The sequence below is a fragment of the Maniola jurtina genome, chromosome 6 (assembly GCF_905333055.1).
Source record: "Maniola jurtina chromosome 6, ilManJurt1.1, whole genome shotgun sequence".
Lineage (NCBI taxonomy): Eukaryota > Metazoa > Arthropoda > Insecta > Lepidoptera > Nymphalidae > Maniola > Maniola jurtina.
In genome coordinates, this window is record NC_060034.1 from 6,820,523 (window position 1) to 6,835,434 (window position 14,912).

The 14,912-nt window shown below is 35.5% G+C and overlaps 1 protein-coding gene and 1 long non-coding RNA gene across 2 annotated transcripts; both read right to left on the reverse strand.

The window, feature by feature from the left end:
* Positions 1 to 106: 106 nt before the first annotated feature.
* On the reverse strand, positions 107 to 9,039 carry LOC123866544. Its single transcript, XM_045908193.1, has 10 exons — positions 8,797 to 9,039; positions 7,316 to 7,527; positions 5,909 to 6,100; positions 5,122 to 5,189; positions 4,520 to 4,697; positions 3,023 to 3,200; positions 2,264 to 2,459; positions 1,431 to 1,563; positions 628 to 808; positions 107 to 301 (listed from the first exon to the last, which is right to left on the reverse strand). The coding sequence occupies exons 1-10, from the start codon at positions 8,931 to 8,933 to the stop codon at positions 190 to 192; spliced, it is 1,587 nt and encodes a 528-aa protein (XP_045764149.1). The 5' UTR covers positions 8,934 to 9,039; the 3' UTR covers positions 107 to 189.
* A 2,844-nt stretch (positions 9,040 to 11,883) lies between these two features.
* On the reverse strand, positions 11,884 to 12,566 carry LOC123866547. Its single transcript, XR_006796219.1, has 2 exons — positions 12,293 to 12,566; positions 11,884 to 12,113 (listed from the first exon to the last, which is right to left on the reverse strand). It is a non-coding gene; the product is annotated as an uncharacterized LOC123866547 (long non-coding RNA).
* Positions 12,567 to 14,912: the final 2,346 nt, after the last annotated feature.

The window sequence follows — 14,912 nt, forward strand, 5'->3', positions numbered from 1 at the left end:
GACGGACATAGGCTACTTTCTATCCCGGGATATCAAAGAGTTCCAACGGGATTCCTAAAGACCCATCCGCTTAACCGATTTGTATAAAAGGTACCGAGGTAGCTTGCGTCTAGGGAATTGACATAGGCAACTTTTAACTCCGGAAAATCAAATAGTTCCCACGGGATCTGACTAGTTCAGCGTTAGTACTTAGTTAAGACTACTACGTATTTTTGTTATATCTTCAACTGTAGCAGTTCTACCCAGCAACGCATTTTCGTCTTCTGGCAGATTTTCAGTAGCGGCGGCCTCCAATTGCATCCTAAAACATCGTTTACTTTAGTCAATATTCTACTTATTTTATACGTGTAGATTATAAATACCTGTTTGATTTTCAGTATCAATACTTAATCACGGTAGGAAATAATCCATACAGGATTAAAGTTTAAATGCCTACCAACTTTATATTGAGACGTTCTTACTTCTTAATATAAGTCTAAGTAATCAATATATTGAAGCCAAACCGTTTCTTTTAAATCTCATTTAGAGAGCTGGGTCGCTAATGCGACCATGTGGCTCTAGTAGGTCTAAACTACTAAATACTTAAAACTATTCTAATTATTTCTACGACTTATACTAGAGTCAAACCTTAAAACATCCAAAGGTGAACGATTGTGTAGTGGGCAAAGACAGGGTATCAAATCGTGGTGCGCTTTCTTCAACCACCATTTACACCGAGTTAATTTCCATTCGATAGTCTTAACTTTTGCCACGGAACATGCACCAGACTCTCTTAACAAATTGAAGTATGATGGCATTATTTCTTGCCCTACAAACAAATAAGTATACGTAACATGATTTGAAAGGAGGTATGAAACAAACACAAATACTATAGGTACCTACTAAAGTAGAGCTTAATAAAACTTGAATCTAAAAAGAATACCAACATAGCTGCTCAGATTTTCAACGCATTCTAAAAGCCAGCATGCATATTAAAAGAAGACACAGAGAACCAGGAAAATACTTCTTACTCTTTACTACTAAATACATACTAGTAGGTATCTTCTTTCTGGATTTGATTTAGTATGCATAAAGTGATCTTGGTGAAGGTGAAAAATTATTTTGTGAAGACCAATTTATATCTTCCTTATGCATGTATGCGTATCTGTATTTATAGTTTCTATGAGTTATAACACTCTACCTTTGAAAACAATTCAACACTTTTTGTGATTTGCCGTCGTTCTATAGTCATTTCAACTGATAAACATTCCATTCATTCATAGACATTCAATCAATGGACATGGTTCTCTTGAACGATTCCCACAGAACTCGGTCCTGTGATATCTGGTTCAATTTTATTTGCCATGAACTCATAGTTGATCCGACAACTACTTACCTTCTAGAAACTAATTCTGACTATGTTATTAGGTATATTATATTGATTTAGGTACCAGCCGATATTGCATGCATCAATCTAGATTGTTCCGCTTCTTCTTCATAAACTTCTATCTTATCGGTCTTGAAAATTACATCCAAACCACTTGCCGTGTCCTTCTCCTCCTTTTTTATAAGAGTGTCGTGGGTCTGCTTAAAATATTATCAACCGCAATTTAGACTAATTCATATTTAAAATATTTAGTGGAGTAGGTACTGTAGAGTTAGATAGGGTAGGTAACTGTAACTACTTGCTTTAAATTGTTTGACATGATCTTACCCCACCATAAAATGCAGGAAGGGAATTTATGATGATAAAGATATTAAGGGTTAGAGTTAGATAAATAAATTATGAGCTCCATATCCAACCAAAATCCATGCTAGGTGCATCATGGTAGTGTTATCGGAGATAGATTTCTAGAAACTGGTCTAAGATGGTAAGTCTTACAGGACAGAAATGGATTTCTACCATTCAAAATCACTACCGGTTGCTATAGTTTACGTACAGCAACCAAAAAGAAGCTCCGGCTAGCAATGATGAGCGTAGATTTGAGTATCCATGGACACAAACATTTTGATGCTCAGGGCCAGCGTGTGGTAGGTACAATACAAATTCAACCATCTCTAAGTTATAAAATACTAGCTGATGCCCGCGACTTCTTCGTGTGGGAACTCTTTGATTTACTGGGATAAAAAGTAGCCAATGTGTTGATCCAGGGTATAAACTATGTATCTCCATTCCCAGCTAAATCCGGCCAGAAGTTTTAGCGTGAAGGAGTAACAAACACACACACATACATACATACACACAATCTTTCGCCTTTATAATATTAGTGTGATGCCAACGCACATATTGCCAATTTAAACCCAAAAAACACTGGAACGCCTCGATCAGATGTTGTGTGCCCAATTCCGGCCGTTCTCTCCGCAAATGAAGTTCGCCCAGGAGATGTAGCGCTCGACCGAGTTGTCGTCGAAGCCCGTGCTCCACTGCCAAAGCACCCATTTCAGTAAGCAGTTTTGCTGCAGTTTCGTGGTCACCCAATCTAAAAACCATGTAAAGATGACCCTAAGCTTAAGTGATTGTACACACTCTGTAAGTATATTCGTCCTATTATGTTATGGGTTGGTGCAGTGGTGATAATGTGTGGGCCCAAAGAGGGTGGGTAAAAATGGCCAAAAAAGTGTCGATAGGCTGCGATTAAAAAATAAAAACTTGAATAAAAAATACCACACAATATAAAGGTTGTAGCGCTGTGCCATAGAATTATGATGTTGTGTGAAAGTGAAAATGCACACTTAGGTATTAATGGGATATTATAAATGTGTAAGTGTCTGACTGTCTGTTTGTCTTCTAGATATTCAGGGTCTATTAAATTAACCAATTTTGACGATTGTTACAGAAAAATCTCTATACACGTGGACTAAGTACGGGTATCATCTATTTTGTTCAGAGATAGATTCCAGAGATAAATTTTATCCCGGCGAATTGAAGAATCCATGCAACTTTTAAAATGCCCAAATCCTCGCGCAAAAAGTAGCGGGGATCATCTAGTACATTTTACTGGTTTTAAGGTATTATTTTACGATTTCCAATAGAAGCATTTACCTCTGCATCACCGCAGCTAGATGCATTTTTGAATCGCATAAGCCCACTATGTTATTGTCCGCTTCGTAAATTTTTAACGCTCGAAGAAACGTTTTATGGGCGTTATTCAAATTGTTCATTAGCAATTGACTTATACCGATTTCTAGGATCGCTTCAGCCGTTTTAGGTACATCACTGGCTGTAAAATAATAATAACCTTATGACTTCTTGATACCTTGATAACCTTGTGGTTAAGATGTCGGCCTTTTAGTCGGAAGTCCGGGGTTTGGATCCCAGACACTTACTTGTATTTTTTCGGAGTTATATATGTGTTTCAAACAATTAAACATCCCTTGCTTAAACAGTGAAAGAAAATATTGAGAGGAAACCAGCATGCCTGAGAGTTCTCAAAATGTTCTCAATAGTGTGTGAAGTCTGCCAATCCGCGCTTCACCAGCATGGTAGCGTCTCGTTCTGAGAGATGACTCGTGCTCAGTAGTGAGCCGGTAATGAATCTCCGCAAGCGCTGGACGACACGACGCCAGTAATGTTACAACAATTAATTTCCACCTTCATCAACAAATTAACACCCAAGTAAGTACGCATAATTGTATTTAAGTACATGTAAATAATGACATTTCAATACCAACAACTAGTAGGAATTATAACAATTAACCTACTAGAACACATTCTAGGAAAAAGGAAAACTGAATGACCGCGACGTGCGATTCATGATCACGAAGAGGTCAATGGTAAACATACAATGTAGGCATAGATACCTTTATAACTACCTAATAATAATTAATGGTAATGGAAACATACTATTACAGTGTGGAAGTTTTTTAATACAGCTTTGTATAAGATATCTCTTCGCTAATATACCTAAAAAAAATATTTATTAATCGACTTAACAGCAGGTGCCTAACTATTTCAAAGGTCAAGCACTTTTCAAACCAATTTCAAACATCCGAAATAGATTTTTAGGCCTACAAAAAAGAATCAAGTATATCAAAATATATGCGTTAAATAAGTTACGTATGTATATTAAATACGCTTGTTGGAATTTTTTCTAGGTAGGTAGATATAGGTTGATGTTAAAAAAAGAATTCAGATAAAAATAATGATTTAGAAATGAGGAAAATGTACGATCAGCAACTTAGTGTAAGCAATGGAAGCTTACTTTATTTTTATTTTATCGACTAGTAGTAGTATAGTAATAGTAGTGGTGGCAGTAGATTATAATTTCAGTGGATAGTTTCTATCATCTCGGTGGCATCAAAATTTTAAACACGTATTCTCATGAGATAATGAGACATACTTGGATGGCATTAAGTAAGAGCTTATACCATAACTAGAAGAACAGTAAACATTAGTTTGAAAAAAATTAATAATAAAAAAGTCCACAGAAATTCAAGGAAAAACGGCGTTGTTGAAACTGACCCTCTGTTCGCTTATCTTCATACAGCGAGCAGAGGAACAATTTCAAGTACGCCGTTTTTGTCAGGGATGTGATCTTACCGTCTATAGCTCTCCGCTCAGCTAATCTAGAAAGCCTCTCTGATTTTGCAGGATCTAAGTCCCTAGCTATTCGAGCCTTACTGAGTAGCACCCGATGGAGCTGTATAGCGGTCGCGGAGAACAACGTGTCAGGTGGTACCTCATGATCCACGTTTTCAGGTTCATAGAGCGGCCAATTCTGTAATAATAAAATTTAAAAAGCCAATCCGACATTAATCTTATGTATAAAAATTCTCTCTCTCTTTATCTATTTGCATTTGCGCGTCATTCATACGATTAAGTTAATTTGTTATTTAACTTGTTGTTGGGGTTTGCAGGAAGCATGCCGGGCATTACATAGTTTTTAGGATTCTGTATTTCTGAAGAAAAAAAGGAACCCTTATAGGATCACATCGTTGTCTGTCTGGCTGGCCGTCTGTCTGTCTGTCCGTCTGTCGTATATGTCAAGAAAACTTATAGGGTACTTCCCGTTGACCTGGAATCATGGAATTTGACAGTCCATAACTTTATTATATAGTCAGTAAATTGCACCATCTCCAATCTCCCACACTGTTTAAGATTTAGATAGGTATACCTACCTATTTAGATAAAATGTTTCAAACCTTTCCAATAGCGCTGTCCCTGACCTCAGTTAAAATAATAAATGGCTCTTCAGGATCTGCGTCTGGAACTAATTGAAAAGCTGGTGAACAAAACAGTGTGATTACACTTCTAATCGAAATACTCTTTGTTTATCCGGACGTTTTGGCCCACTCAATACAAATCTGAACTCATTTAAAAGCAAAACGTCCTAAAACTAACCAAGCGGTACTAAAATTGAGTCCAAAATTCGTGATCTTGATCAAAAGAGGTTGAGTTTTAGTTATTTGGTGCTCCTGTAAAATTTTATTTCATGCAATTTCGCCGTTTTTTTTCATGAGCTCCTAAATTTATACCACAGTATTTGAAAAACTAGTCCCATCAATTCCGTACCGGGGTTGTGCTTTGGATTTTATATGAAATATTTTAATAACACTGCGCATTGCATTGCGCACTGCGGGTTCTACGGTAATATGTATAACATACTAAATGACGATTAAGAAATTAATTTTAAATTTTCTGGAAGCTAATCTACTAAAGAGCTCTCTTCTCAATCTTTTAAGTTCACCTTCCAAGCGTTTTTAAATGTTGAAGTTGATCATGCCAAATCATTAGTCGATAAAATCGGTGGATATCCAAAAATACCTACAGTCTCATCTGCCACGGAGGAATAAAATAACTCAATCATTAACATAGATATTAGATATAACTAAGTGTCTGATAATATATTCAAAGAGATCCAGCCAATCTAGCCCTCAATTTATAGTTACCGGTCCTTATATTATTAATTTTGGAAGTAGATTAACTTACATTTATCGAGCAAAAACTTAGCGTAGTGATATTTACAGCAGCCTTTCTGTCGCCCTCCATCAATCAAATATTGGCTCGATACGGCTATCGCTGCCAGAAAGAATTTCTCGGCCAGCCACAAAATGCCTTTTCCTTTATCAGCATAAGATAATGCCAAAGCTAATAGCTCTAAGCTCTCCTTTTTTGTATTTCCTGGAAATATAATTGAATGACTTTTATAATTGAATCTTTACTACTAAATCGACACGTGTTTTCGTCTTAGTCGCGTTATCAATTTTGAACCCTAGAACGTTGGTCCAGCATTTGATAGCAAAGAATATGACCAAAAACTGTATTTCTTTTGTTGTTTTCTTATAAGTTATAAGAAATCCACCTAAATAATGATACATAAAATTGTTTTGAACAAACATTATCATTTTATTAATTCAATTATGCCGAAAATAATTTCCTATCAATAAGGAAGTTGCGTGATGTGCGAAATAATTAAGTTCTTATACAGATATGTTTTTTATTGAAAATTTGTGTATTGAGTTCAATGAGGTGAACGTAACGTATTTACGTAAGGTGAACATTTCAATCGTTAGTTTTCGATTTACATAAAAATTATTACGATTATACACATTTATCAATTTTATAAATAAAGTATATTTTATCCGTAACTAGTACCTACTTATCTACTTATTCGTGTACCTAAAGAATGATTAACGAATTAACGAACTGTAGCAAAATTTGTTCTAAACACAAAAAATCTTGATTAGATATTATGTTTATGGCTATAATATTATCATCCGTTTTAGTAAATAAATCTAATTTTGACCGTATCAAATTTTGAAGTTGGGTATTTCCATATCTTATATCTCTGTATTAGAGATCCACTTTATATCTAAAGCTCTTTTAAGACATTGATTTCTACAGTAAATAAAATAGCGAATTGTTAGGCTGATAAGCACATGTCTACCCAACTCATACTTCTCATTATGTCTAGTCTCAAGAATGTGCTTGGGAAATAATAGATAGGTAATTATTAGAAAGATAATAATGAAATAACACATTTTATGATAAATAATTAAATAATTATTAATAACAAATAAATAGTAATTATTGATTAGTTTAAAAATGTAATAAGGGCCGACTTTTCAACGTTTTTGTTTAAAATCCGTAAATATCGCACCGTTGACCGTAAAGATCTCATCTGATGGTAAGTGACGACGCAGTTTAAGATGGAAATAGGCTGATTTGAATTGCATGGCAGTTTGATTAAACCCATACCCCTCATCGTACCTTACTGGAACGCCAAACTATTTGGCGGTATGGTTTTGTTGGCCGGGTGGTAACAGCCACGTCAAAAAGCTCCCACCATACCAGAGCAGGGTCAAAATATGTTGCAAATGTAAAAACAAGGCTTGCCTTTATCACGTTGTTTCTCAGCTCTAATTAACCCTGCACTAATATCTTCCAAATAATCTTCTTTTTTTCTCAAATCAACAACAATTCCTATATCATCTTGGGCCAAAAGTTGTAAATTGTCATAGATAAGGTCCTGCAGATAATCCGAAGACTCAGAATAACCGGATTCGGTCAATTCCAATATAAGGCATTCGTGTAGTGGAAGTTTCCGTCTGGAAACAAACCAAATGGCCTCGCCAATTAATATATTCCATACTACCGGTTAAAGCGGCCATACACGGAGAACTCGAGCAGTTAATCGATGGACCACTTGAGTAGTGGTTGTCAGACAACTGCACGACAATAATATGTCTTTGGCACGATACGACTGCTCGGAGCAGTAGAGACTAGGACCTCTACCTAGACCTAGTCACTAGTATAAGTTTTCAAGTTAGCGAACAAAACGGTGTAAACTTCAGATCAAAATAACGTCTTAGATACGAATACAAACCTGAGCTCATTTTCAAGCAAAATGCCTTGAAATTAAGTCCAAAGCTCATAATATCGATCAAAACGGTATAATTTCGGTAAAGTTTCAAAAGATTTGATTCAATTTTTTGTTGCTGCTGTAAAATTTTATTTAATGCAATTACACCGTTTTGTTCGCCAGCTCCTCAATTTATTTACTGTGCGTAAAGCTATCATTTAGTCTGGGCGAAAAATGGTAGAAAAACTTTTCTATTAATTAGCTCGAAAACTTACATTAAGTCATACAGTCAACTACAAGCTTAATTTGTTATAATCTGACAAAACACATTTGAACAGACCTGACGACAACGTGCAGCATTCAATATGTACCGCCTGCCCTCCCACTACTAAAGAAACAGAAAAATCAAGCAATACACACCACCAACACACAACACCCCACAAATATTCAACGGTGTACCATACATATTTATCTGTTAAGGCGGATTATAGCAAATTAAGCTTGTAGAGCCTAGTATCATGAAATTCCGCAAAGTAGTCCGCGGCCATTTGTGTCCGTGTCTCGTGTAGTATGACATTGAAAGGAAGGATATAAGCAATCGTAACTTGAAAAGTTCAGTCATAATAATTCATGTCTCATAATTGCTTGACTTGGCACGTGTATGGCCGCTCTAACATGTTTCAAGAAATTAAAAATCGCAAAACAAGCGTGTAATCAATTTACTTACTAAGTATTTACTTACGTAATATTGCTACGTAGTCATCGATGTACGAAGTAAATTGCAAAGCTACGTAGGAAACTAGACGATACTTGCCACTTCAGCCGCGTGGATAGGTTTTTGAAAATCCCGTGGGATCCGTTTGATTTATCAGGATATAAAGTAGCCTATGTGATCTCAGGATCTTTAAACATATTCATGAATAAAAACACGTTGATCCGTTGCTCCGTGCGGCATGATTGAAGGATAAACACCCTTTTATTTTTGGTCAAAATAATATGCTGATATTTTTTTTACCTTCTGATTCCTTTTGCGTCTAATGTATCGAGACTAAACAAAGCTTTATTTCTAAGATTCTCTAAGCTGTTTTTAGTCATGCAAGCCATAAGCTTCGGCAGTTGCCTTCGTTTTGGAATCAATCTTGACGATGCCATTATTGTTATTTATTTTTGATGTAATTAAGTAGGTATTACTTAAACCTTAAACTACGATCAGTATTATTTTGTACATTTTGTTGGAGGTTGGGTGATGGGTCGTAAACCGTTGTGACATTTATAATAATGACTAGTCATGACAAGATTATGATTAAAAATGTATTTTTTAAGGTTTAACAAAATGTCAAACAAGGTTTTAGTCTATATTCCTAACTAGGTATAGTATACGACAGGTCGAGATTGCAATCGGGGTCGTGACGCCCCGCACAGCCGCACAGCACCGCGCTGACCCGGTGTGGGATAGCGCGTGTGACTTTCGGCTGTACTATAGTCACTTATGAATACTAGGCAAGCTGATGCCGACTCACACTGGCTTCACTTAGGTAGAGTTTCTGAAAATCCTTTCTTAGTGGGAATCTATGTTGCACTCATTGAACTATATTACTAGCGTAGTAGTAATACCTCAATGGTTTCACTTGACTTGACATTTCTAGACCCAGCTAAATACATAATTGATAAGTACTTCCTATTTCTATGGACCCAGCTGTTCCTGAATCTAAGAACCCAGCAGATTCAGCTATTGATAGCTGAATCTGCTGGGTTCTTAGATTAAATAAAAAAAAGCCAATAAAATTGTCAGTCAAACAGTTTCTCTTTCAACAGGTGTGCCCTGGTGTGGCATAAAAATGGCAGTTATTTAAGTATGTACCGCATGGAATTAGGAAGGTACCTACTTCGTAAATTTCTTTCATGTGCCGATTCAAAGCACCCACCGAGCGTACCAGGAATTGACACAGTGTCAAATGGTCTTCATCGTGTTGATAGTATGTTGTCCGTCGATTTTGGAGCGCCACGTTGTTAACTGATGTCTCATCGCTATCATGTAGTTACGAGCACATTACGTAACATGGCCATTACATGATGCTCACAACTTGGAGTAATTGTATTCTGTGCTCACTACTGCTATCAGTACCAAAATGGCGATAGTTAAATTGTTTGAAACACAGGTCGGCAATCCCAAGTCCAGCGTAATTATTATAGGTCATTGCTGGTACTGACGCTAAAGCTACTCCTGTACAATTAATTACATTAATAAAAATATTTACATGAATTGCTATTAAATTCTCGCAGGCAAACATTACCTAGATAAAAATCCTTTTCAGATAATTTAGCTGACTAACATTTTGGCCGGTTGCCTGACTGTTACATGTGGGCTCTGAGCTGTGAGTGACAGATGACCAGAATTGATTTTTTTTTGCAGTATGTAACCAAATAGATGTGTAAAACTATTCTATTTCTATTTCTAAGAATTAGTATATTATTAAATACCCACCTGAACGATTCGTGGAAGTTGGAGTATTGTTCTACAATGTTCTACATAAGTATTATGTAGGTATGTGTGTATAATTTAGTCGACAGATTTTTTTAAACAAAATAGACAGATTTTTTATTCAAATAAACTCTATAAGTGCTTTTGAATCATCAAAAGCATCTAGGTAGGTAGTAGGTACCACTGGTTAGAAATGCCATTCAGCTACCGGGAACAACCAGCAAGAAACTTGGCGGTTGCACTTTTCAAATTTTCAATTTACAATGCGCTCGTTCCCATTAATTCAACTGATTAGTTCAACCGTTGAACTAATATTATTGTACCTAGTAAAATTGTAGTCCAGCGCGTTGGTGGAGCGAGTCAAATCCACGGTTTTGATCATTTACATAAGCTTAGATTGTAGGTTTTAATAAGGTCTGTATGCTTTTTAATTTTTTAGAAGCATACTTTTAATATATTTTTTTAACTTGTGTTAAGGCAAGTCTAAAACTAACTGTGGAAAAAGATTTACTCCACTATAAAAAGCATTCTTATGAATGCAAAATTAAAACTATATTAGCGTGACTACAAAACCATTTACAGTTGATAAAAAATAAATCCTCTCACGAACTTGATCGTTACCGCTAATAGTAACGCAAACGTAATTTAACTCGAAAAACAATTATTAAAAAATGGTCATAAAATAATACTTAAGTAGGTACTTAATCGCCCCACTTTTCACGTTTATTCCTATACGGTATTTGCCGCAATGCGTCGTGGAAGGAAAACTGATTAGGAAGTATTATGGAAACCGTGAGTCTTAAGAAAAACAAAAAATTGCCGCTCCAGCAATGTCCAGTGCAGTGATCTATAAAGCGTATCTAAGAATCTGCTCTGATTACCCCCTCGGTAACGCAGTAACTGCATTATTGTCGGTCCTGTAATTTTTGAGGAAAATGGCAGGTAACAGACGTACATACACACATACAAACTTTTATGCATACCCAAAATTTATTTTCAAATGCGATTTTGAAAATAAATAAATACCGTATAACAAGTGTAAATTAAAAATTTACAACACCCCCGACGATCCAAAGTATTTGAGATTTCCAAAACATCATTTTCAAATAAATAATTATGTATTTAGGACGTTGCCATCTTGACAGCTTGACATTTGTCTATTGACATAATATTAAGAACCTAACGGTTATCTAACCTTCTTTTCTACAAGAAAACTAGAAAAGAGCTGATAACTCTTAAACGGCTGAACCATTTTTTTTAGATTATAGCTAAGAACACTCTCGATCAAGCCACCTTTCAAACAAAAAAAACTAAATTAAAATCTGTTCATTCGTTTAGGCGCTACGATGCCACAGACAGATACACAGATACACAGATACACAGATACACAGATACACAGATACACAGATACACAGATACACAGACACACAGATACACAGATACACACGTCAAACTTATAACACCCCTCTTTTTGGGTCGGGGGTTAAAAACAGGTTTTAAAATCACCTTGAATGAAGTTTTTATTTGTTTCTTTGCTCAAAGTATTTTATGCACAATGCGAAAATTTTGAAATAACAAATTCTGTGTTTCTTTATTACTTAATATTATTGTTTTAGGTATTTTAACTCATTCCCTGTTTCTCTTTTGTAAAGTACCCAATTCTTATTTTTTACATTATACTTTTATAGTTTTATATCTTTAATTTCTTTCAAGTTTGCTTTTGTCTGGTTCTTGTTTGTTTTCAATCGTAACAACTGAATCGGAACCGTCATCGTCGGCTTCTTCATCATCATCTGGTGAATGTTGTTTCTCTTTTTTCTTCTTTGCAGTTTTTAATGCTGCCAGCATTTCTGCAATTAAATTGTTATTGGGAATGTTCTTTACATTTGCTTGTTTTTAGGAGAGGAGGGGAGGAGTTTTTAGTTTCTTATTCTTATAGGAATTTCATAATATTTAATTTAATACATTTACCAATGATAATTAACACATTTAACAATGATATCAAACATAATATAATAATTAGACTTACCACGACGAAAATTAGCTGAAAGTGGCATTATAATAGGTATTTTTGAATTGTCTTACAGATAAGTTAGATTCTGAAATATAAATGCAATCATAATAATAAAACCCATTTATGTATTGTGAATAGCTTCTGTGAAAGATTATTTATACATGGATTTAGCACGTAATAATTCGTTGCACTCTAGTATTTAAAATTTCGTTGTAAGTATTTATAAGGGTTTTTATTTATACTACTATACATTTGACTTTAGATTTACTGTCGCCATTGTTGCCTGCCAATCAAGGGCCTGTAGATAAATAACAAAGAGTATGTAATCATGATAAATAATAATACACAATGAATTTACATTGTCGTTGATTGATTCCAATGAGATTGAAGAGAAGTAAAAACTGCGTGATGAAATGAGTAGGTAAAGTAAAATAGTGGAACTAGGTAAGTGGAATGAAGTCCGAAAGAATGGCTATAATCATCAAGTTTTAGTCTAAATAATTTTAAAAACATGCAAAATGCAAAATAGAAAGTCCTTGCACGAATGAATTAAAAAGTTTTACATAACTCCGTAAAAGAATAGCTTGGAATCCAATGTCCAACGTGCAAATACTTCGCCTGTTCTTGCATTTATTTAAGTAGGTCTTGAATTTTTGACTAAGTTACTTATGTAGCTATTCTTTGCTATTCTACCCATATAGTTTAAAATTAAATCACAATCCATGTTTACCTACGTAGCAGCGCTACAGGCAACGCTTCTAATCTTACCTATACCTAGTGGATTTCAACGCAGTTCTCACCACAATTAGGACCTAAAAATCTCAGTGGGTCTACATTTAGTATATTTATGAAGACCTCTCTGGCACAGTGGTAAGCACTGTGGCCTTATAGTGGGAGGTCCCAGGTCCCCTAATGGCAAAGCCGTACCGCCAAGCAATTTTGTGCTCCGGTACGATGTCGTGTAGAAACCAAAGGGGTTTGGGTTTAATGGAACTGCCATAGCCCTTCTAAGTTACCCGCTTCAATCTTAGAATGCATCATCACTTACCACCAAGTGAGATTGCAGTCAAGGGCTAACTTGTATTACGATCGCAAAATTCTACCCTTGTACGATCGTTAAAAAACGAAAATGTGTAATAAGAATAAGGTTACAGATCGTAAAAAAGAAACGAACTGAATTGATCTAACAAGGCGTAGGCAGCTTTCAAAGGGATCGCTATAAAACCTTTGCGGGCACAAAAATGACCACTATATGTACATAATATACATGTATATATGTATATTACATATATATATAATATTAATATATTTATATACGAGTAGCTATGACAAACGATGATTTGTTGTTTCACCGCCCCTAATATCAAAGCAAAGTAGTTCCTACTTAGTAATTAGTAGATATATAATAGTAGTAGATATATTAAGGCTGTTTTAAATCAACCTTTGCAATATGATTTAAAAAATAAACGAGAAAAAGTTACACAATGACATTGGTTCATTCTTTAAAGGAAAATAGGTTACACAGTCTGCTGGTCACTACACACGTTAATCAACCACGCGCTTCAGAGAAAAAGATTAATAGTCTTCTAGCACGGGATCGCTGTTGTAAGACATGCCCGTTCATATTAGGGGATAGCATCGAAATAAAATACTTTCTTGTGTAGCAATCACTACCCATATTACAAATACGAAAGTGTGTTGGTTTGTAGGTTTGTCCTTCAGTCACCTTGAAACGGAGCAACAAATCAACGTGACTTTTTACATAGGTATAGTTAAGGACCTGCAGAGTAATAATATAGGCTAGTTTTTATTCCGGAAAATTTCCAGACGAATTTTCTGAAACCAAAATCCACGCGGATTTAGTTATATGCAAGGCACACAATTTTAGATGAACGATTACATATCAAATAGTTTCTATCTGTCTGATATCAATTACGTAAAGTACGTTAGGTAAATAGGTAACTTGATTTCGGGGTCGTTATTTACTTAGGTAGAACTGCTTGTTATAGGCAAGGCACGTCTTACCAACTGAGCTGCACTAGGTACAGTTACAGTCTTTAGATAATTTGATTTCGTGTTGTTACGTAGGTTGCAAAACTTAAGTGGCAATGGGCAGGGCACATCATATTTTTATTTACGTAGTTCGAAAGATCGGAAGGAGTTTTTTTAGTGTGCGTTGGGGTCCCAAGGTGCTGGAATGGCGTCTTAAAATCCGCTATTTTAATTTTTTTTAATTTCATATCAGTACCCAGTGACCAATCGCGACATCAAGACGAATCTAATGACATATCATCAAAATCGGTTGAGCCATTGAGTAGTTACGAGTAGACACAAGAACGGACATACAGAGGTACACACAAATCAAACACAAACCCTCCTTTTAGGCTTCGCCGCAGTCGGGTAAAAAGACAGGCTTTCCACATTGGTTTTTCGGTTTGAGTTATCACTTTATTAGTCTTTACAGAAAACTTAAATAGTTAGCAGGCGATTTTTAATATCTAAGCTCTAATACAAATAACATTAGCGTGTTTTCCTAGTCTGTACACAACCCAAAAGAATATTGCATGCACGCCACACCACCGACCTAACAAAGTAAATTTTTGCGTGTTCTGTTAGATAACGCTGGATAAACAGT